The 24,432-nt window shown below is 43.2% G+C and overlaps 1 protein-coding gene across 1 annotated transcript in view; it reads left to right on the forward strand.

Moving 5' to 3' along the window:
• Positions 1-24,432, forward strand: part of BCAM (basal cell adhesion molecule (Lutheran blood group)) — a 152,127-nt gene that overhangs the window by 121,813 nt on the left and 5,882 nt on the right. The window contains exon 14 of the mRNA XM_082274476.1: positions 24-159. Coding sequence (XP_082130602.1) covers positions 24-159 — 136 coding nt within the window. The remainder of the gene's footprint in view (positions 1-23; positions 160-24,432) is intronic.

A 24,432-nucleotide genomic window follows, 5' to 3' on the forward strand; every position in this document is an offset into this window, starting at 1 on the left:
TTGCATTGTATTGACTCTTGCAGAACAGACCGGTGGCAGCAGCACGGCCATAATCGCAGTCGTTGTGTGCGTCCTCCTCCTGCTTCTAGTCGTTGCCCTCTTCTATTTCCTACAGAAGAAAGGAAAGTTGGCCTGCGGACGGTCAGAAAAACAGCCACTGTAAGTCAATTAGCTGAGTTATACTTACAAATATTGAAGCTGAAATGCTGCACTGGTGTCACATGGGAGTGAATAAGTGTAATGTTGGGCTTATTTACACACACAGGTAAATGAGGATGTTTTGGAAACGCACTCCTCTGTTGCCAGCTAGAGCAGGGCCTTTAAAGGATATCTAAACCCAAGAACAAAAATGTAATATATTGCAGATTACCAGGCCCAAGATGTAGTGGCTGCATTGATTTTCCTTTTTTAGACTAAGAACATTTTCAGCATGTGCCGAAAATATCTGGTGATCCTGCCAGAAATGCAGTGTCCTTGTCACTTCCTTTGAATAGAACTGAAATCACAAATCTTTCTTCCAAGTTATCTTCTGTAAACCCCCCCCCACACTCTAGTCAAAGTGATGATAAGAGGAAGATGTGTCTGTAGTCCTTTCCTAGGATGACTTCCATTACTCCCTCCATAGACACAGTGGATTGAGTGAGGTAGCCACCAGTGGTGCCTTGTGCTCCATGAGCCTGGGGGGACGGTAGACTGACCACACCATACCACCCCCCATTGCCAGAGACTGGATTAGGGCTCATGCACATGCCGCAAACAGAGGCACACAGCATGCATGAGCATCATCAACTACAAGATGTGCTGTATGTGGGTATGCACCGGTACTTGTGTTAAGCACGGGTATTGACTTATGCCCTGTGTTCGGGGGCATATGTTTGTGGGTCTGTGTGCTTTATACAAAGACCGGTGCATACCCGCATACAGCGCATCTTGTGGTTGCTGACAGTGGATGGGCTGTCCGTAGCAGCCGAGGGTCTCTGTTGGATTTTTTGGGAATTCCAGAGACTGGTTTAGGGCTCATGCCAATGCTGCAAGCGGAGGCACACAGCATGCATGAGCATCATCCAGAACCTCCATAAAAACTTTGCCAGGACTTGACTGCAACTACAAGATGTGCTGTATGTGGGTATGCACCGGTACTTGTGTTAAGCATGGGTATTGACATATGCCCTGTGTTTGGGGCATATGTTTGTGGGTCTGTGTGCTTTATACAAAGACTGGTGCATACCCGCATACAGCGCATCTTGTGGTTGCTGGCACTGGATGGGCTGTCTGTAGCAGCCGAGGGTCTCTGTTAGATTTTTTGGGAATTCCAATGCCAATGCTGCAAGAGGAGGCACACAGCATGCATGAGCATCATCCAGAACCTCCATAAAAACTTCCCCAAGACTTGACAGCAACTATAAGATGTGCTGTATGTGGGTATGCACCGGTACTTGTGTTAAGCATGGGTATGGACATATGCCCTGAATTCAAACTGCCTGTATTCGGGGCATATGTTTGCGTGTCTGTGTGCTTTATACAATGACCGGTGCATACCCGCATACATCGCATCTTGTTGTTGCTGGCACTTAATGGACTGTATGTAGCAGCCATGGGTCTTTATTCGATTTTTTGGGGAATTCCAGAGACTGGTTTAGGGATCATGCACATGCCGCAACTACAAGATGTGCTCTATGTGGGTATGCCCTGAATTCAGACTGCCTGTGTTTGGGGTATATGTTTACGCGTCTGTGTGCTTTATACAAAGATCGGTGCATACCCGCATACAGCACATCTTGTAGCAGCCGTGGGTTCCAGGTTTTTACAGAATAGATGCAAACTCACCCTAGCTCTACCGCATATTGGAATGAATGTGGAACTGAGTCTCAGTGCCATGAGTAAGGCTACGGCCAAAATGCGTTAGCATTTTACCATGTTGTACACTGCTGTCATGCTGCAATAAATTGCATCAAAACGAAACATTCGTGTGCTGGCATTTCTTGTTACTTGGAAGTTTTTATGGAGGTGGAGGGTGCTGATGCGCGCTGTATGGATCCCATGTGGCTGCACGCACGAGACCTTAAACTTCAGGAAAATCTGTAGACGTGCGTTTCTCTCCGGGTCCTCTTGTCCCAGTTGTTTTGTTCTACACGTCTGCCTCTGTTCTGCCGCGTCCTCCGCTCTGTTATCTCAGCAGAATCATATTGTGCTTTCATTATCTATGGACGCCCGCCAACCTATTCTTCCGTCTTAATCTGTTCTGTAGCACCGGGCTGCCTCGGGTTAGAAGTCACTCCATCTCCTGAGAATCCAGGCAGGACTCCTAGGGCGAGCCGGGGATGTGGTTTCCATGGCAACTGCATCCTATATGTTGCACATGCATATTCATGAGCCCAACATCCCGGGAACAGAGTGCTTCTACTTTGCATAGAGAAGCCGTATAAGACTCGACCGCTATGTATTGGGTCATGCTGGGCTTTTTTAGATAAAGAGGTGCTAAAGAGATTTTTTTACCAAGAAAAAAAGTATCCCGTTATGCGGCACGCCTTTCTGCATAGGCCCCAGCACCCCTTTACCAGGGTCTTTATGCCTGGGGTGTTTGGGGAAGATTGGTTGATCACATGACTACTGTGGCTGGTTGTGACATTGATCACATGGACGGGAACCAGTCCCGTCAGCTCCCAATCATTAATAGAGACTGAACGTTTCCTCTGAGGTTAGGTTCTACTACACTGCAGAGTGCATGAGCATTATGGGAAATGTAGTTCCAAAACATCCTGGGTGCCAAGGTTCGCCATCACTGCCGTATAAAAATAAAGTCGTTATAAAATTTCCCTTTGCAACATTTAATTCATGCAGAGTTTTTATATTTTTTTGGGCTCTTTTTATCTAATTGTATATAACGGAAAAAATGCTGTCAAAAAACAGTTACAGTGGACCTTTATGGCAGGTTCACACTATTGCGAATTGGATGTGGGTTTCCCGGCATTCTATTCGCCTGACAGGAGAGTGTGTCTGGCTCTCAATGGAGCCAGTTCACACATCTTCGGGGCGGCCTCGAAACACACTGCAAAACAGTTCCGTGCATCTTTGGCTCCATTTCAGGTTTGAATTAAGCCAAAAACTCTGATCTATTCGGGACCTAAAATGGTTCACGGGGATGCACCGGATCCCTGCGGCGAGCCGCGCTGCACACAGTGTGAACCCAGCATAAGTCAGAAAATATTAAAAATACGTGCCTTTACTGTTTAAAATCCAGTAATACAATGTCTTACCCTGCTCTGCACATGCTCAGTTGCTCACTATCTTTAGGCACTGTGCCAAATTTGTAGAGGCTTCTGACAGCCTAAAGATTTACTGCTGCTCGGGGATCTGGGCTCCGGCAAAATGGCAGCCTCCAGCGGAAAGAAACAGGAGCCATGCTGGAGCAATTTACAGCACACACTTATTTTGGTAGCATAATTATTTATGTGGAATTTATGTTCCTTGATAAAGAACGTTATTTTTTATCAAGATGTTATGGATAAAGTTCCTCTTTAAAGGTCTTTTGGTCAAATCTCCAGGGTGGCCACAAAACGGACTGCAGAAGAGTCATGTGCATCATTGGCTCCGTTTCAGGTTTGAATTCAGCCAAAAATTAAGATCTATTCGGAACCTTAAATGGTTCACGGGGATGCACCGGACCCCTGCTGCGAGCTGCACCGCACACAGTGCGAACCCAGCCTAAGTCAGAAAATATTAAAAATAGGTGCCTATACTGTTTAGAATCCAGTAATACACTGTCTTACCCTGCTCTGCACATGCTCAGTTGCTCACTATCTTTAGGCACTGTGCCAAATTTGTAGAGGCTGCTGACAGCCTAAAGATTTACTACTGCTCGGGGGCTCTGGGCTCCAGCAAAATGGCAGCCTCCAGCAGAAAGAAACAGGAGCAATGCTGGAGCATATTACAGCACACACTCATTTTGGTAGCATAATTGTTTATGTGGAATTTATGTTCCTTGTTAAAGAACATTATTTTTAATCAAGATGTTATGGATAAAGTTCCTCTTTGAAGGTCTTTTGGTCACATCTCCGGGGCGGCCGTGAAACGCACTGCAGAAGAGTTCTTTGCGTCTTTGGCTGTGTTTCATGTCTGAATTCTCCCAAAAATTCAGACCTAAATGTATATTCCTTGCTAAAAATTTAAATTTTTTATCAAGATGTTATGGGTAAAATTCCTCTTTAAGGGTTTTTTGGTCACATGGTAACCCACGTGTTCCAACATGATAAAAGCTATCTATTGCAGTTCCTCATAACAAAGATGGTGTCTGCACCTATCTCAGTGCTACACGTTTTGAAAAAAATTTAATTTTTTTTTAAATTGCATTTCACTGTGTTGGGAGGCCCATAGAAGTCAGTGGCAGTGTGTCAAAATGCGTTGGAAACAGCTATTAACTCACCTGGGCCAATGGCTATTCAAGTTCGAAAATCAGTAACACGTACTAAATGTTAATGTGGATCCAAATGCATGTGAACACATCTCTGTGCAGAGTGACTGTTCTTGTCTCCACCCCCTCCTGTAGTTTTCTACAGACTGCCTGTAGTAGGTGGAGCCTGTTGGGCCCCTCCCACAGTTCTGCTCTCTGTACAGGCTATGTACAGCACAGTGATGATGCCACTGCTATTTTTTTCAAGGTAATATCTGGGTTTACAAAGATATTTGGTGCATACAATGTGGATTTCTATCCTTTTGTGGCTATTGAGGAATATATTTGAATTAAAGTTTTTGTGCCTGGAGTTCACCATTAATTGCATCTTCCAGATACATCAGTGATTTCTCTCTCTGACATTCATGGAATGTTTTTTTTTTTATTGTAATCAGCAAAACCTCATACAGTGTATTGCAATGGGCTGCTGCCCTTTGCTTGGCGTATTCCTCGTTGCCTTGCCCTATTGAGGGAGTCTGACATTTCTGGATATACTCACGTGTTATAACTATGCGGAAACACAGCTTTGTCATTTCATGAACCACCACTGTGATTATTTTGCTGTGAAAAAAAAATCTATGAAGAGTTTAGCTTTCCCAGAGAAAAAACTTGGAACTGTAATTAACTGTTTAACTAATTTACTCCTAAAACCGCAAAATCCCTATGATGTGGCATATCCCCTCCTAAAGCTGCCACTCCTTGGCTCCAGTGCTGAAACCGCCAAAACTCCGGTGGTTTTTTTAGCGGATAAAAGAAACTTGCTTAAAGCTGGAATTCAGGCATACAACTAAAAGAGGAGATAGATATAAACAAGTTGTCTTACCTGCCAAAGGATTTGCATTTGTGTCCATCCTGTTCTGAGATTTGCACATCTCTGCCGCACAGCACAGTTCACTGACACTCTCGGGTCTTGTCCTCCAGGCTGTGACTGGACAGTGAAAGGAGAAGCAGGAGACTGATGATCACATTTCTATCGTTCTTCTTCCTCTTTCTATCTGTATTTTCCTTGTTAGCATATAAGAAATGCAGCACAACTGATTGACAATGTGTTAAAAGGAAAGACAAGAAGAGCGCCTCTAAGTGCAGTCGTTTTAATAGTACATAAAATGGACAAATGCAAACTCATATAGAGTAATAGATTGTCAGATAGAATCCGGTGGTAGCGTGGTGCATAGGCGTGCGCACAGAGTGTGCCAGGTGTGCCCGGGCACACCCTAATCACCCCATGTGCATTAGCATTATTGCTCTGTGTGCCAATAGAAAGATGGGAAAGATCCCCCGCTTACCAACTGTGCCATAAGAGAAGTGTTTGCATACTTCTCTTTCACGTGCCGGCATGGAGATCTATGTGCCGAGGTCTTATATATATGTAGACACACACTCACGTGTGTTTGAACTTTAGGGTGCACACCCTAATGCAATAGGCTGCGCACACCTATGGCGTGGTGCAGTGTTTTTCGGGGTCCAACGCCAGAGTCGAGATGGTAACTGGAGGCGAGGAGAGTGCCTGCACTCTGTGTCTTCCGGGTTGGTTGACTGTGAAACCGGCACGTAGACAGCGCGTGACGTCACCAGTGGGCAGAAGGGGAACACTTGAAAAAGTAGTGCGCATGCTCAGTGGGGCAGTCGCACATTCTCTGAAACGTGTTGTGTTCCCCTTCCGCACGCTGGTGACGCCACGCGCTGTCTACGTTGCGGTCCAAGTCAGCCGACCCGGAAGACACAGAGTGCAGGCACTCTCCTCATCTCCTTCCATCTCTTTACCTTATACCTGCTTACAGATAGCTAAAAAGATCAGTGGGAACTTATCTGAGAGGCAGAAATTGCCCATTGCTCAGGGAACCCCTAGCAACCTCTGAAGGAGCCCTGGTTTTAGAAACCTTGACCCAGCCACTGAACGTGTCCCCCCCCCCTTTTCTGTTTCTTATTTATTTTATTTACACTTGCACTTATATGTCTGTTTCTTTCACTCAAAGGTTGTAGGGTTCCTAGTTGGAGAATGTGTGGCCCTTTAGGTTCCTTCCTATGCTGTTTTGGGAGGGGGGGGGGCTCTTCGGGAGAGCCCCCACCTAGTACTCATTGGTTGGAACCATATGTCACACCCTAGTGCACTTTTTTGGTACACTTTGGTGTTTTGTTTTTTGCACACCGCACTGTGGGCTCGAAAGAAAAAACATTATGATTTTGAGGGCCCATTTATATATTTTTGGTTCCTTAGCGCATATGTGTTAATCAATGTGGGTTATGCAATAACAGCCTATAGATTTAAATGAGCTGCCTAATGTACCAAAAAAAGGTGCATTTTTACCAACGCAATGCTTCAGAACGCTCAGTAGTGCACGTTGGTTTAGGTGCATTGGGGTGCCATTCAGAATAAATGACACTATGATGCACCAATGCATATAATGTGTGTTGTGTTCAGTGTTGGGGTAGTTACTCAAAACATTTAACTACTGTAGTTACTAGTTACTTCTGTAAATTGTAACGAGATTACTTTACTAGTTACTGCATTTGAAAAGTAACTTCACTACTTATTACTTTACTCTCCTCTTTCCTTATTGACCGTGTAGAAGAAGATACATGACACTCTTTCTGCATAGAGTTTATTGTATAAACACAGGCTTTGGGAAACATGAGAACAAAACCTGAAAAAACAGAATAAAACATAAAGTGCAACAAAAAGTCATAAACTTCATCCCTCTCTATTCTTCGAAATAACTATTGTATCGCACAGATTGAGTAACGCAGGAAAGCGCGTTCCTATAGCCTAGTAAAGTAGTGTAGTTACCAATATTAGTATTGTAACTAGTTACATTACTTCGTTACCAAAAAAAGTAATGTAGTTACTGTAATCAGTTACTTTGTAACTTGTTACCCCCAACACTGGTTGTGGTAATGCATAAGGTAACCTGTGTGTTCCTTCAACTCTTCGAGGTGTAAATGGGCCCTTAATGTTTATTTGAAAACCTTGGTACTTATTAGGGTGCTTTTAAAATGTCTTATTTCTGAGCATTTCATTTAAACCGTAGTTGTCTTCCACCTCTTTGTTCTTTTTTAGATGCCTATTACTTCTTTCAGGGCACGATTTTCCTATGGATTTAGACTTGTGTGGTTGGCCCTTATCTTGCTGGAGCACCTGAATATATGGATGGACAAGTGGCTTTAGGGCAGCTAGGAGGCCAATTGTAGGTTGAACCTTTTAGGGACTAATACTGAGGGCGTAAAAAAGGTCTAAAAAGATAAGTATCCTTAGATGCAGGATTTTTAGATTCCCCCAATTTTAAAAGCTTTGCCTGCTTTAAAAAATGTTTGCCCTTTGTTTTCATTCTTATCTCTGTTGGTCACATCCATGGACAAGCTTTTGTTTCTAAAGTGGAATCCTAAGTGTTAATTTCATATAGGGACGCAGGGTTCCTATGAACCGTCTGCTGTTGGCTTTGAAGCAGCTGCTCATGCTCTGGGACACGAGAGAGCACTGGGAACTAAAAACTAAAGACGTCCCGTAGTGAGAGGGAATACAGTACTATCCACAGCTAACAGCTGCTTTTTCCATTTGCTTTTTTAGCTTTGCATTATAGAAGTACTTTCAACATAAATTGGAATATCCAAAAATTTCTCCGACCCATAATGTAGTGTGTAATTGGAATCCAGTGAGAAAATTTGCAGAAAAGTGGATAATTCTAAATTGTGTAATCATTTGTGAAATGTAAGCAGTCAGGAGTGACTTGGCGACCTTGCCTTCTCGAACTGACATGATAGGGTTCTGTTCCACTGGCTACCATAAAACAAGGACATGAACTTCTGTGTAAGTACATAAAGGAAGTCCCAAAATAACTCTGGCTTTATGTATTGCGTTTGATTAGTTAATCAAAAAAGCATGTTTCCTCGCTGATGTCAGAACAGGAGAAAATAATCTGTTTATAACTTCTAAAGCACCGTGGGCATATCATTCCTAATACTCAGCTGTTGATAGAGTGCAGATTTCTACAGAGGAAAGCACGTGATAAGCCACCTGATATGGTCAAGGTCCCCGAGCTGTAAGTCAAACACGAGTGTCACATTAAAGAAGAGCTCCAATTATATTAAGTGTATTGAGAACTGGCTTATATCTATGAATACAACCAATAAAAATAAATCTATAGTAAGAGAAATACAGTATGTCGGCACTAGGGATCAACCGATATAGTTTTTTCATTGCCTATACCGATACTGATATTTTGGTCATCACGTATCGGTATCGGCCAATATGGGCCAATATTTTCGTACATTTAAAAAAACATTTTTTTTTTTTACTTGACAGGTACTCTTGTGGAGCGATCTGGGGTTCTAAAAGACCCCAAACCCCTCCTCTGCACTTAAAAGCATTCAAAACGCCAAGTTTGGCTGTTTTAAATGCAGTCATTTTTTTAATCTGGCGCCAGTATCCGTAAGTGATGTCATGACATCACTTCTGGGTTTTTGCATGGGGACCCGATAAGAGCAGAATGCGGCTTTGATCGGGTCTTCGGCGGCCGTGCAGACTGGTTGCCTGGGTCTCCCGGTGAGCCGCAGAAGGTGGCGGGAGGGGGGGACATCCCCTCCCACTCCTTGTAATGACAGCCGAGCGGCTTCTCAGTCATAACAGCCGACCATCGGCTATGGACGCCGGTACTGGGGTGATGCCTCTAGCTGCAGGCATCACTCCCGTACAAGCACTTTCCGAAATATCTGTAATATCGGCCACCTTGGTATATCGGCTTTGCCGATAATCGGTCGATCCCTAGTCGGCACTGTTGCTGATCCTTTTGAAAATATTAGTTGTCTGAATTCAGCACTTTCTGCACCAATCAAACAGAACAGAAGTGTAGCACTCTTCCCATCTAGAAGGTTGAGGATGACCCTCTAGATGAGCCTTTATCAACCTTTTTACTCCATGTTACTTGAAGTAATTTTCATATCTCAGGGATCCCATGCTAAAACCAGTTCATCAGGGGTCAGTTGGAAGAATGCCCTTAAATTAGAGGTCGATGGGAAGAATAATCCCTTTGCAGTGGTGATCAGAACATTACCTTACAGACAGTTAAAAAGATGATTGGTGCAATGCTGCCAAGTGATGTAGGCACCATCAGATGGGAGATAAATCAACAATAGCTCAAGGAACCCCTTGCAAACTCTGGAGGAACCCTAGGATTCCAAGAAACCCTGGTTGAGAATGACTAACCTAGATGGTGAGGCAGGGTAGCATTTCACTTCTCAGGGGGGAGTCCTTGACTAATTGTAGGGCACAAAAACAGTTGAGCACCAGTTACTTTAGTAAATTTTAAAGGTTTTCAGTTTTCAGGGTGGAAACCATGACTAAATGTAGCGTACAAAAACCAAGGGGCAAGAAAGCCCCACGTTTTGTCTCTCAATTGACTGGGAGTATAGATAATAGTCAAAATGAATTGAATAAATGAATGAATGAATTCAATATGAATGAATTAATTAATGTAATATAATGTGGGACACGTCACATACTTCTGGAGCCTGCCCCAGTGCTGCTATCTGGAGCTGGCCTTACACCTTATTACTTATAACTGGTCTTTTCTAACTGGAATTCAAGGTTGGATTCTCTTCACACACACTTTTACCAGTTGGAAGCAGCTTAAGGTTGCCCCTTTTTACATACTATTTGCCTACCGTCCCCTTGGTATATTTGATGTGGTCCTGGTGCCCATGTGTCCATTGTCAGGATTGATACTTGATCCACCGTGGTTTGCTGGTTTGCCGTGCCTGTTGATGTTCCCTTAATACATTGAGTCCCTCCAGCAGGGCAGCTGAAATCCCTTAACCTCCCTGGCGGTATGATTATGTCTGGAATTACATACCAAAAGCGGTACAATTCTTTTCATGGAAATTTGGCGTTATGTATTATAGGCCTACAATTCTTAGTAATTACTGACTTAAACCTGACCAAAACAAGACTCTAGTAGACATCCCAGATGTGATAAATTTGAAACACAAACGCATGAATTATAATCAAATCAATAATATTATTTTATTATTTAATATATAATATATATAATAAAATTATATTATTGATTAGATTATAATTCATGCATTATATATTATATATAGATATATGTGTGTGTGTGTGTATATATATATATACACACACATATATATATATATATATATATATATATATATATATAATATATAACGCATGAATTATAATTGAATCAATAATATAATTTTATATATATATATATATATGTGTGTGTGTGCATATTATATATATATATATATATATATATATATATATACCGGTGTATATATATATATATATATATATATATATATATATATATATATATATGCATATATATATATATATATATATATATAATATAATATAAAGTGTGTTTTGTGCAATGTTTTTTTAATTTCCCTCCCTAGTTCCGCTCCCATGCAGCATTGCTGCTGCAGGGAACGGAACTAGGAAGTGATCGTACCGACGGAGGGACGGAGGAGCGGCGGGACTCTCGGCTGGCGGTCGCAGCAATGAGAGATCATCGCTGGATCGCCAGGAGAAGGTAAGAGAAGCTCCGCTGCGCTCTCTGCAATCCACCCCGAGCGTGACTCGGGGTTACCGATCCTGCAATGAAAAATCAACCCCCGAGTCACGCTCGGGATTACCGCTAAGGTGGTTAAGAGCCCCAGTTAGGGCAAGGCCTATGACAGAACAGCCTCTCACTGTGGAATCCTCTCCAGGCAGAAGCCCAGAAGCAAAGACTTTTCTAGAAGGTCACCCCCCAAATATTTCCTTACTCAGTATGCACCCCTGCAATAAACATCTCAGGCAGAATAAATAGTCATACCCTCTTACGTTGTATCCTCTCACTCTAAGACTCCTGTCACACTAAGATGCTTTTCAAGTGCTTTGGCACAAAAAAAAAAAGCGCCAGAAAAGCTCACGAAAAAAAGTGCTAAAAATATGCAATGTTACTGTAATAATTACACTGGCAGGGAAGGGGTTAACCCAGGGGTGATCAAAGGGTTAAGTGTAAGCCTAGAGGAGTGTTTTCAAACTGTATGGGGGAGGGACTTGTGAAATGATGGAGACCTGTGATCTTATATAGGGGGATCACAGGTGCTCTGTGATCATTTCAGAGAGAAGAATGGTCTGCTGTGTTTACAACAGCTGACTGTCGTTCTCTCTCAGCGGGGAGCAACTGCGGGTGCCTGGCTGCAATCATGGCTGCCGGCCCCGTGGATCGGCATCCCAGCTGCCTAGTGGGGGCGGGAGTGCGCTGCTGGCAGCTCGCCTTAACCCCCCCAGCACCACGCGCACGACCGAGGTAGGGCTACGTCGGTTCGCGCAGTAGAGTCAGCCTGCTGCAGAAAATGTGCGGCGGGCAGTCAGGAAGCTGTTAAACCACTAAAGTTAAACTTTTTTTTTTTTTTTTTTTTTAGTTTGGACAGAGTGGAGATATATATATTAGAATACCGGTCCATTTCTTTTGCTGTCTGTGCCCCCGTGAAGGAGATTCACCCTCTCCATTTGTCCTGTTTACCATTATCATCAAAAGTGAAAGTAAAAAGAAAATCCAAAAATTTGGTTTGTCCCCAAAAAAGTAATAAGGGGAAACTTCCAATTGGCACACCAGTTCTGGTGACCTGGGGTTCCCCAAGTGATTCTTTTAATTTGCAGGGATTTCTTTTCACTTCCCGTTTTGTTTATGGGGCAAGAAATAAAGGGAAATCTCCCCAATGGGACACATATGACAAAAAATAAACAGACGGGGGTATTGTCCCTCCCTTACGCTATCCAAAATAAAAAGTTTTGCCCATAGTCTACTTTAACCTTTGGTGAGGAATATATGTGTCTACACCCAGAAGCTATTATTCAGATGTATGTGGATCATTCTGGCACATAACAAACATACACTAGTTTTTCATAGAAAGGACTGTAATAAGACATTAACAGAATTATGTGTGGCCAGTTTATGTACAAATAGTTCTTATTTCCCCTGACTGTCTGTATTATGTAGTAGGATGGCGTTGCCAAAGTCTAATCAAATTATATTGAATTGAATGCTTTGCCAAGAAAAAGTTATTTCATCACTTTAATTTATATAATTTTGCAAGAATTTCTTTCTTTTTTTAACTGCGCAAAGCTCCTTCAACTAAGACTGGCCACTTCCAAACACTAATAACTTAATTCTTCTAATCCAGTGCTGACCTTCGTTACATGGCCTTTTATTGTTCCATAGAGCCCTTTTGTGAGTGTGACGAATGAATGCCCTGGTAACCTATAGCTTTCATGGACATTCAGTATAAATATCAAAATTATATATATAACTAATTATTTTTTAAAATATTTTCACAGATTTCAAGAACATCTTTAATTAACCACTTGCCGACCGCTCACTCGAGCTCTACTGCGGCAAAGTGGTTAGCTCCCGTCCAGCGACTTACGTCGCTGGACTCCTCCTCTTGTGGGCGGCGCTCGCACGCCGCCTGAGGCTCGCCTCTGCTCTTCCCCGATCGTCGGTGGAATCGAGTTTGGAGATCCGCCTGCTTGTGTAAACAAAGTGGGCGGATCTCCTAAGTGACAGGCAGGGTCAGATTGCAGGGTTCAGCATAGCTGAACATGCGATCTGTCCCTGTGTCACTCAGTCACCTCCCCCCACACACGTTAGTAAGCACCAGGCATACATTAACCCCTCCCTCGCCAATAAAATTAACCCCTTCCCTGCCAGTGTCATTTTTACAGTAACAGTGCATATGTATAGCACTGATTACTGTAGTAATGTCACTGGTAACCCCAAAAGTGTCAAAAATGTCAGTCAAGGGTCCGATCTGTCCGCCGCAATGTCGCAGTCCCGCAAAAAAAAAATCGCAGATTGCCGCCATTACTCGTTAAAAAAAAAACACACCAAAAATGACATAAATCTTTCCCTTAGTTAGTAAACGCAATAACTTTTGCGCAAACCAATCAAAATACTCTTATTGTGATTTTTTTACCAAACATAGGTAGCAGAAAACAAATTGGCCAAAAATTTAAAAAAATTTTGATTTTAAATTTTTTGGGGGGGGAATTTCATATAAAAAAATTTTAAAAATATTGTTATTTTTTCAAAATTTACGCTTTTTTTGTTTATAGCCCAAAAAGTAACAATCGCACAGGTGATAAAATACCACCAAAAGAAAGCTCTGTTTGTGGGAAAAAAAGGACGTAAATTTCGTTTGGGTACGGCGTCACACGACCGCGCAATTGTCAGTTAAATTCGCACAGTGCCGAATCGCAAAAAGTGGCCCAGACGTAAGACAGCAAAATCCTCCGGTGGTAAAGTGGTTAATGAGATTTTACAAACTGTCACTATAATTCTAGACAGCTGGAGACCTCCAGTCACCCACTTAAAGGACTAATCCTCATTCATTTTAGTATTTTTAATACCCCGAAGCTTTCAAGTGAAAATTCCAATTTTTTTTGGAAGACAAATCCATTCTAGGTGAAATTTATACATTGCAAGGAATTTAGTACTTCATTGAAGAATAAGGAAGTATGGGAAGGTCTACCTCCTATAATCATATAATTAGCCCATGTGTTGTTGTTAAGTAAAACTGCTTAGAAAATTACTAAGCCTATTGTACGCACTTGTTATTGAAAATTTTAGACATTTCTATCTTGAAGTTCCAGGTTCTTTGCAACTTCTGCAGCCTCGAACAATGGGGTTCCACTCTCCTTGTTGGAATTTTAATTAATCATTTTATTATAGTAAATGCATCAAAGGGGAGGAAAAACTCCTCATCAAGAAAGAGACTGCGGAAAATAACGTGACCGGGATTTTAATTCCCCTATACTCTATGTAGCACTGCCCCCTTAAGAGCTGCTGGTTTTTAACACCTTTGGATTCCACTGGGTTACCCGTAGAAACTGCAAGCAGAAATCTTAGCACTTTACGTTCTTGGCTCAGTCAATGATCAGTCTAGGGGTTCATGTTTTTGTTGTTTTTATTTTATATTGGGATGGGAGAAGGGATGAGTGGGATACTCCAATGCTGGAACTATTCACAATTCTGAGGACTTCTAACTTGAGGATGCGGCAAGGCCGCTACTTCATCTTGCCATTTGATGAATCTGAGGTAAATGTTCCTGTTTGTATTTCTCTTCAGGGCACTCACCTAGTACCCCCTTTCCTCCAGCTGACACTCGTCCACTGACTACATTACTCCGGAGTGGTCCCCTTCCTGGGCAGACTCTTAGGCAAGATCCTCTGTACTCACGATACGGCTTTCCAGATTCTCGCAGTCCCTTGACTCCTCCAGCCAGCTCTCCTGGACCCCTGGGCTCAGCTCCACACCTCTGGTTCACCAGGCCAACTGACTGTGACCACGCACCAACCACTTCAGAAAAGGAGGCAGCCGCCACCCTCCTTCTGGGACTCTGCTTCCCGCCAAAGACCTCGTGCACACGTGCCCCTGGCTTTTTATACCCCACCCCACAATGCACCAAGACAGCAGTCTGTGCCAATCCCTGGGGCTGTATCAAAAGTCTGTGTCCTCATTGGCCAGGTTTCCTCCACTGTCCAATGTGCCTCCCCATTGGGCACAGTGGGGACACTCCCTCAGACCATATGAATCACACACTGAGCAGACCTAACCCACAGATCCTGTTCCCTGTTAAGCGGAGTGCAATATAGAATTCACCCGCTGCTCCTCCGACAGGCAGGCAGAGTCAAAAACTATACTCACTCTCTAGCACCTACCTAGGAGGGTGCTACATCTATATAAAACTTAAATAAATTGGCTACACTTGCACTTTTTAGGGTAGACCTTACACTGGTTTGACTCTCTTGAGAATTGGGGTTAGGAGGAGCTTGTGATCTGCCATTGGGTTGTGCCACGTGGTGATGGTGTGTAAACAGGGTGCCTGCCTAAGACTGTGCCCTTACTAAAAGAAAGTCTGCTAGCTGTGACCTATGACAGTATGTTTGACAAGAAAATAGTGACTGGTAGGTGCTGTAAAAACATAGGTTTGAAAAGGGTTATTGAGGGTTTTACTGCTGTTGAGTAGTAAAACCATTAAGTGTGTTGCCTGGTCTATGATCCCTACCTGCTGTTTTAAATCTTTGGTTTTCATGCATTTGGTTTCCCTGACAATTATTTTAAAATAACCAACACTTTAAGGTGGACACAAACGAGGCCAGGAATTATAGCAAGAAGGTCTAAATCCTGAAGGCCCCAAGAAAAAGAATCATAGGTTGACTCCACCACATTCTGTCTACAGCTGAAAGCTAAGGCTCCATTCACATATAGGCGTCTTGGATCTGCCCACGATCCCGAATCATTGCAAATCGCTGGATGCTTGTGCGATTCCTGTGATGTGCAATGGCACCCCAATAGCAGCGCGATTTTCCCTTGATTGTTGCTTGACTAATCGCAGTAAAATCTCGCAAACAAAATCGAAGGACGCCTGTAGCCCAAAAGAAGCTCTTGTACTTTTTTTGGGGCGATAGGCTTCCCACGGTTCTGTTTGCGTGATTTTACCACCTTTCGTCGGGCGGCAATCGTGGAAAAATCGCACCGCGTTTGGGGGGCCATTGCAAGTCACAGGAATCGCAATGATTTGCAATGATTCAGGATTGCGGGCAGAATCGCGGTCTTTCTGCCTGCGATCCGATATGCCAGTATGTGAACGGAGTCTAAAGGGTAGTTAGACACAGCTCTGATTGACTTTACAATCACTTTACGCTTTGACAGAAAAAAAAAAAAACTGGAAGCTGATTGGTTTCTATGCACAGCTGTACCAGACTTTGCACTCTCCAGTAGGGATAGACCGATTGTCAGCAAGGTGGCCGATATGCACTTTCCTCGATATATCGGTATCGGCCCCGGAACTGGCCGATATTGCCGATATATTTGTGACGTGATTCTGCCTTCGTAGGCTGCCTCCCTCGCCTTGGACAGCCTCATCTGGAGTCGGGACCAGTCTAGCGGGAGTATATCACAGCCATACACCCACCCACAGCAGCCCGGTGCCAGCCACCCACTTCCACAGGCCCTGTACCAGCCAGCCACAGGTACTGTACCAGCGAGCCAGCCAGCCACCCACAGGCCCTGTGCCAGCCAGCCACCTACAGGCCCTGTACCTGCCAGCCACAGGCACTGTACCAGCCAGCCAGCCACCCACAGGCCATGTACCAGGCAGCCACCCACAGTCCCTGTGCCAGCCACCCACCCACCACAGGGTGCCAGACAGCCAGCCACCCACAGACAGGGTGCCAGACAGCCAGCCAGCCACAGGCACTGCACCAGCCAGCCGCCCACAGGCTCTGTACCAGCCAACCACCCACCTACCACAGGGTGCCAGCCAGCCACCCACCACAGGGTGCCAGCCACCCACCACAGGGTGCCAGCCAGCCAGCCAACCACCCACCACAGGGTGCCAGCCAGCCACCCACCACAGGGTGCCAGCCAGCCAACCACCCACCACAGAGTGCCAGCCAGCAAGCCATCCACCACAGGGTGCCAGCCAGCTAGCCATCCACCACAGGGTGCCAGCAAGCCAGCCATTAAGTATTAAACAAAAATGAACATGTTCAGTAACAGACTGGGGTCAAAAATTGTCTTTATTTTTCAAAACTTTAAAAGTACAAAATATCGGCCAATATCGGCCAATACCAATATGCTGAGACCAAAATATCGGTATCGGCCCCCGAAAAAAACCATATCCGTCTATCCCTACTCTCCAGTTTTAGTAAATCAACCCCATAGCATTCCAAACCAGACAGAAGTTCTAACACTTCCCCAGGCTATCCAAAAACAAAATAGTACTTCAAATTTTCGATACCCATTTTTTGGCGTAAGTTTGACTTTAAAACTAGAAATAGTATCCAAAATAACATCAATGCTTCTGACAAATCTTGTTCTAGCGATGAAAGAGTTTCTTTGACTCTGGAAAGTTCAGAATAACTCAGGAAGTCTAAATACATTCAGAACAATTTTCATCCACAAAGGCTTTACACCCCTTAGAGAATATGTTTTTTTCCATCACTTCCACCCTGGAGGAATCCCAAGCCAAAGAAATCTAAAAAGAACCAGCTAAATATTTACAAGACTACTGAACCTAAAAAAAACAAGCTTCTGCTACAGTACAGCCAGAATCTGACCCAACAGTTGATTGTTATAAATTGTTATTTTTAGTTTTCAGTGGCGGAATTGTAGTACTATCGTGAAAAATATGATATTCTAGTGACTGTATGTGGTTAATATTTGTAATTACAGTATTTAGCATATACATTTAATATATTTTGCATACCTTTATTCATATTTTTCTTCACATTTGCATGCAAACCAAGCTAAAGTGACATTTATAGGGGTTGGGTCAAACTGTGGTTTACTCTAATAACATAAGGTAACCACTTCAAAACTGGACACTTTCACCCACTTCCAGGCTAATTTTCACCTTTCAGAGCTCTTACACTTTGCATGACAATTACTCAGTCATGCATCACTGTGTGTACCAAATACCAATTTTTATCATTTTTTTTAGAAAGAGTTTTCTTTGGAGGTATTTAATCACCACTGATTTTTTATTGTTTTGCTATAAAAGTTTTTCTTGGTTTCTGTTATAAAAGTTTGCAAATAAATAATCTTTCTTCATACATTTAGGCCGAAATGTATTCTGATGCATTTCTTTGGTAAAAACACCGTCTAGGGATGGGGACTTTTTTTTATTTTATTTTTAATCACTATGATGGCTGTTTAGGCAATAATTTCTGACATTTCTCAGTTGCTTTCATACAGGCATTGGGAACTACTGTGATAGCTGTGATTGGCTACAGCTATCACATGGTACAAGAAGGCAGTGCTTGCCTCTGTACCATGTGATCACTGTGACCAATCACAGAGAATCACAATAGTTCTCAATGGCTGCATGATGAGCGCAAGGTCTCTAACATCCACCAACTTCGTGATGTCATCATGGAGGAGTGGAAGAGGACTCCAGTTGCAAACTGTGAAGCTCTGGTGAACTCCATGCCCAAGAGGGTTAAGGCAGTACTGGAAAATAATGGTGGCCACACAAAAAATTGACACTTTTGGGCCAAATTTGGACATTTTCACTTAGAGGTGTTGAGTTATTTTGAGGGGACAGCAAATTTACACTGTTATACAAGCTGTACACTCACTACTTTACATTGTAGCAAAGTGTCATTTGTTCAGTGTCTTCACATGAAAAGATAGAATAAAATATTTTTGAAAATGTGAAAGGTGTACTCACTTTTGTGAGATTCTGTATATATAAATATCTTGCTGGATATCTATACTGATATGGACTGGGTAATGTGTTAGGAATGAAAGGATGCCACAACCTTGGATGGAAAATAAAATTACCAACCTACAGAGGGCTGAATTCAAAGACACCCCAAAAATCTAAGTGAAAAATTATGCAGTAGGGTAGTCTATTTTGCTGAAATTTTATTGCAGCAACTCAGAATGGTACCAGTACTTTGTATGGCCCCCACGTGTTTGTATGCATGCCTGACAACGACTGATGGTGTTCTTGGGTATTTTCTACCAGATCTGGACCTGGGCATCACTGAGCTCCTGAACAGACAGAAATGCAACCTAGCGGCATCGGATGGACTGAAACATAATGTTCCAGAAGTGTTGGATTTAGGTCAGGCAAGCGTGGGGGTCATTCAATGGTATCAATTCCTTCATCCTCCAGGAACTGGCTGCATACTCTCGCCACATAAGGCCAGGCAGTAGGAACCCAGGACTCACTGCACCAGCATAGGGTCTGACGATGAGTCCAAGGATTTCATCCAGATACATAATGCCATTGTCCAGCCTGTAGAGGTCTGTGCGTTTCTCCATGGATATGTCTCCCCAATCAATCACTGACCTACCACCAAACCGGTCATGCTGAACGATGTTACAGGCAGCATAACATTCTCTATGGCTTCCCCAGTCCCTTTCTCATCTGTCACATGTGCTCAGGGTGAACCTTCTCTCTTATCTGTGAAAAGCACAGAGTGCCAGTGGCGGACCTGCCAATTCTGGTGTTCAATAGCAAATGCCAATCAAGCTCCATGGTGCCAGGCAGTGAGCACAGGGCCCATTAGAGGATGTTGGGCCCTTAGGCCACCCTCGAGAAGTCAGTTGCTGATTGTTTGGTCAGAGACATTCACACCAGTTGCCTGCTGGAGGTCATTTTCTAGGGCTCTGGCAGTGCTCATCCTGTTGCACAAAGGAGCAGATACCGGTCCTGCTGATGAGTTAAGGACCTTCTACGGCCCTGTCCAGCTCTTCTAGAGTAACTGCCTGTCTCCTGGAATCTCCTCTATACTCTTGAGACTTTGCTTGGAGACACAGCAAACCTTCTGGCAATGGCACATATTAATGTGCCATCCTGGAGCAGTTGGACTGCCTGTGCAACCTCTATAGGGTCCAGGTATTGCCTCATGCTACCAGTAGTCACACTGACCCTAGCCGAATGCAAAACTAGTGAAAAGCAGGGTAAAAAAATGTGAGTGGCCTCCACCTGTAAAACCACGCTGTTTTGGAGGTCATCTCATTTTTTCCCATCTAGTGCACCTGTTGTTAATCTCATTAACACCAAAGCAGCTGAAACTGAATAACAACCCCCTCTGCTACTTAACTGACCAGATCAATATTCCAGGAGTCTAATTGACTTGATGCTGTACTCTGATTAAAAAGTATTCCTTTAATTTTTTTTGAGCAATATATATATATATATATATATATATATATATATATATATATATATTTATTTTTATATATATATATATATATATATATATATATATATATTTCTATATATTTCCCTTTAGGGTTGCATATGTTTAATTTAAGTACACTATACTGGCTGGTTGCCCATCTTACAGCCCCGACAGATAAAATGCTGATCAGATGCGTCAGGATGTTGGTGATGTCGTATATCTGTATACACAAATACATTTTATATGTTATCTAAGGGTAGCGTATATAAACATCTCTGGGAGCCTTTGGTTAAAAACATACAAGAATGCCAAAAATTATACAAAAAAAACATTCTTTTTTTTTTTTTTCAAAGATCCAATATGTTAGCGCAGCTGCAAACTAAAAAGCCCCGTGCTGTTTAGAAAGTCTATTATTTTATGAACATGTTTATTTTGCTGTTGGCTTTTCATAGTTTCCAGCAGATGACTAATCACAGATTAGCACATGGTCACCATTGTATAATTAGTTAAGCCGCAATCTTGTTATGTCCACCGCTTCCTCGAAGAACTCAGATATTGTTTGCCGGGACCTTTTAAACATCCTTTCAGGAAATTAGTTGGGCCTTTTCACTGCGATCCAGTGCCTTGCCATTACGCTCAACTACATCAGAGTTTTGGCAATGTATTATCTCTCGCGTGCAAAGACGTGGTTTACTGACCTTACAGTGTGAGAAACTAGAAGGATTGTGGGTCCATTTTTTCTTTTGAAGCATGTTTAAACAATTGTTTCCTGTATTATATTAAATATATTGTGTAAAGATTCACAAGAAGAGTAGATGCTCTTATAGCCACAGAGGAGGAGCACCTCCATATTAAAGTCTATAATACCAGTGTAGCACTACTGCCTTGGGAGCTGCTGAAAACGGATTCTCCTGGCCTCCCATAGCAACAACTTGTGAATTGTTAAGACTTTAGATTCTTGGCTCAGTCAGAAAACAGTCCAGGGGATTTGTTTTTTGTTGTTTTTATTTTATGATGGGATGGGAGAAGGGATGAGTGGGATACTCCAACTTGGTAAACTATGCGCAAACTTGAGGACTTCTAGTTATATTGAATGCGGCAAGGCCGCTGCTTCACCTTGCCACTGAAGTAAGGTATTTAACCACTTTACCACTAAGCCTATTTTTGACACTTTTTGTTTACGAGTTTAAATCAGTATTTTTTGCTAGAAAACTACTTAAAACCCCCAAACATTATATGTATTTTTTTAGCAAAGACTCTGGAGAATAAAATGTCGGTCATTGCAAAATTTTTTGTCACGCGGTATTTGCGCAGCAGTCTTTAAAACACCATTTTTTTGGAAAAAAATTGAAAAATCACATTTCAATGCATTTAAAAAATACTAAACAGTAAAGTTAGCCCATTTTTTTTTGTATATTGTGAAAGATGATGTCACGCTGAGTAAATAGATACCCAACATGTTACGGTTTAAAATTGCGCCCCCCCGTGGGATGGCGACAAACTACGGTCAATAGAGATCTCAATCTGCGACGCTTTAAATTTATTTAACGGTTACCAGTTTAGAGTTAGAGTATAGCTCTTTTTTTAAGTTATTGCCCACGCTCTGGCGATCGCGGCGATACCTCACATGTGTGGTTTGAACAGCGATTTCATTTGCGGCTCGACTTGCGTATACGTTTTTTTTTGTGCGCGAGCTAACGGTGACGGGGGCGGCTAAATTTTTTTTTTCTTTTTTCTATTTATTTTTTCTTTTTTTTTTAACTTTATTACAGGTTTTTAAAAAAAAAAAAAATCTGATCACTTTTATTGCTGTCACAAGCAATGTAAACATTCCTTGTGACACCAATATGTAGTGACAGGTACTCTTTATGGAGGGATCGAGGGTCTAAAAGACCCTAGACCCCTCCACTACACTTCCCTGTATGCAAAACGCCGAAAACGGCATTTTTGCATACAGCCGTTTTTCAAATCTGCCGCCTTTTGCAGCACAGTAACCCGGAAGTGACGTCATGGACGCCGCCTCCGGGTTACGTCATCGGAGACCCGATCAAAGCCGTTTCCGGACGTGCCAGCTGGGTGCTCGGGGCTCCCGGTGGGACGGGAGCCCCAAACAAAGCCACGGAAGGCAGCGGGAGGGGGGGGACGTCCACTCCCGCCCCCCCGGGTAACGATCGAGCGGCTCCCGAGCCGCATCGGTCGTTACCGACAGAAAGCCGACCGTCGGCTTCAAACCACGGTACCGGGATGATGCCTCTAGCTAGAGGCATCATCCCGGTATAACCCCACAAAGTCAGCCGACGTAGATCTACGTGGCTAGACGTTAAGTGGTTAACAGGCGAACTACTTGGTAATTACTCTTCAGGATTCTATTTGGCACCCCCTTTACTCACTGACTGTGTGAGCTGACCTTACGTCCACTGACCTCACTGGAGTGGTCCCCCTTCCTGGGCAGACTCCTTTGCAAGCCCCCTGGTACTCGCGGATACTGTTTTTCCCAGGTGCTGCCTGCAGCTCCACTGTCAGCTTCTCCAGGACCTTCAAGGCTCAGCTCCACACCTGGCCCACCAGGACGACCGCCTGTGACCACTTTCCTGACTTGCAGAAGGAGAGACTGCCGTCACCCTTCTCCTGGGTCCCGCCAAAGACACCCTGTCCCATGTGCACTCAGTTTTTATGGTCAATCCCAGGATGCAGTGCGGTGGTGCCCTCCCACTGGGACTGCCACTAAAGCATGTGTGTCACTGGCTAGGTTTCCTCCACTGTCCAACAGGCTCCACTATTGGATACAGTGGGGACACTCCCTCAGACCAAGTGACTCACACCTGGACACATGTAACAGGCATAAGAAATAAATATATATAACCCGCGCCCTTTGCAAAAAGTACATCAGCAGCTAACTCAATACACTGGAAAGTTTTAAAAGAGAATAAAATACATGGAGCAGCGCTAATTATACAAAAAAGCCAAACATCATGTGGACATATAATGACATAAAGTCCATAGTTCTATCACAAAAAAGGATTTGTAACAAAAATTGTATTAAAATGCTATAATTTATTAACATATATATAATATACAAAAAGAAGACAATTATATCCACATTAAAACATGAGCAAGCATAGGTACATGTGCCAAATTATGGACTCAACCATCCAATCCAAAGTGAGTGCCCGACGCGTTTCGAGGTCAAACATCCACAGGGGTAACTCTGGATGATTTTATGGTTGTGCAACCAACCATAAAATCATCCAGAGTTACCCCTGATGAAGAGGTGTTTGACCTCGAAACACGTCGGGCACTCACTTTGGATTGGATGGTTGAGTCCATAATTTGGCGCATGTACCTAATGCTTGCTAAGATAAAAACAGGGAAAGGTGGAGCCCAGCCGGTGCTGTGCGGTCATGAAGTGAAGCCCATGTAGATGATTATGGCCAGAAACAAGGAGTTCATGGATAATGCGTCTCTCGTATGTTCGGAACAACTGGAGTCCAATTAGCTTAGCAATCCAATCCAGACCAGGTCATGCAAAGCTGACAGTGATATATGTATCAAAAGCAAGGATGGTGTATGTTCTCCAGCTCCCGGGGGCAACTATCTAGGAGGATGCTTCACCAGTATGGGATGTCCAAGATTCTCCTACTAGCATTGACCATATAGGGTAAATCTACTGACTTTCGAGCAAAGCTCTGCCCCTGTATGGAATCTGAAATTTCCAAAGAAAAGTTGGAAAGTGACCTTTTTATCCACCGCTATTAATAAAATTCCAAATTCAGTCCTAATAAAAATAATCAAATAGCAGTTTACAGAATCCTTTACAGGTCACAGTTACAGACCTGACCGAAATGGATATTTGTACGTTTTTTGCCAGCTGGCAGCATCCTACCTCCCAGCTGTTTGAAGGATGCAGAAGATTTTTTGATCTTCCCAAAGGGTTGGAAACTGCTGGAATCAAAGCAGTGCATCCAAAGTATGGGAGAGGTTGTCTTTGTGGGATTTGAGGGGGGGGGGGGGGGAGTATGCATGAACTTCTTACAATGTAGCTACAAAAAGTCATAGTTATGGATGGAGTAGGGAATATTTGAAAGGGAGCCTCAGCCACCCCCCCCCCCCCCCAACCCCCCGTGTCCAACCAAATAATTTTAAACCAGTAGCTGCAAATGTTGTAGCTGCTGACTTTTACTATTAGGGCACTTACCTGTCCTGGGATCCCATGGTGTCCTCACCCGAATCGGCTTTCAGGTGCTGGTTCTGCCATCTTGGGAAAGGGAAA

The sequence above is a fragment of the Pelophylax lessonae genome, assembly GCF_965119305.1.
Source record: "Pelophylax lessonae genome assembly, chromosome: 12".
Classification (NCBI taxonomy): Eukaryota; Metazoa; Chordata; class Amphibia; order Anura; family Ranidae; genus Pelophylax; species Pelophylax lessonae.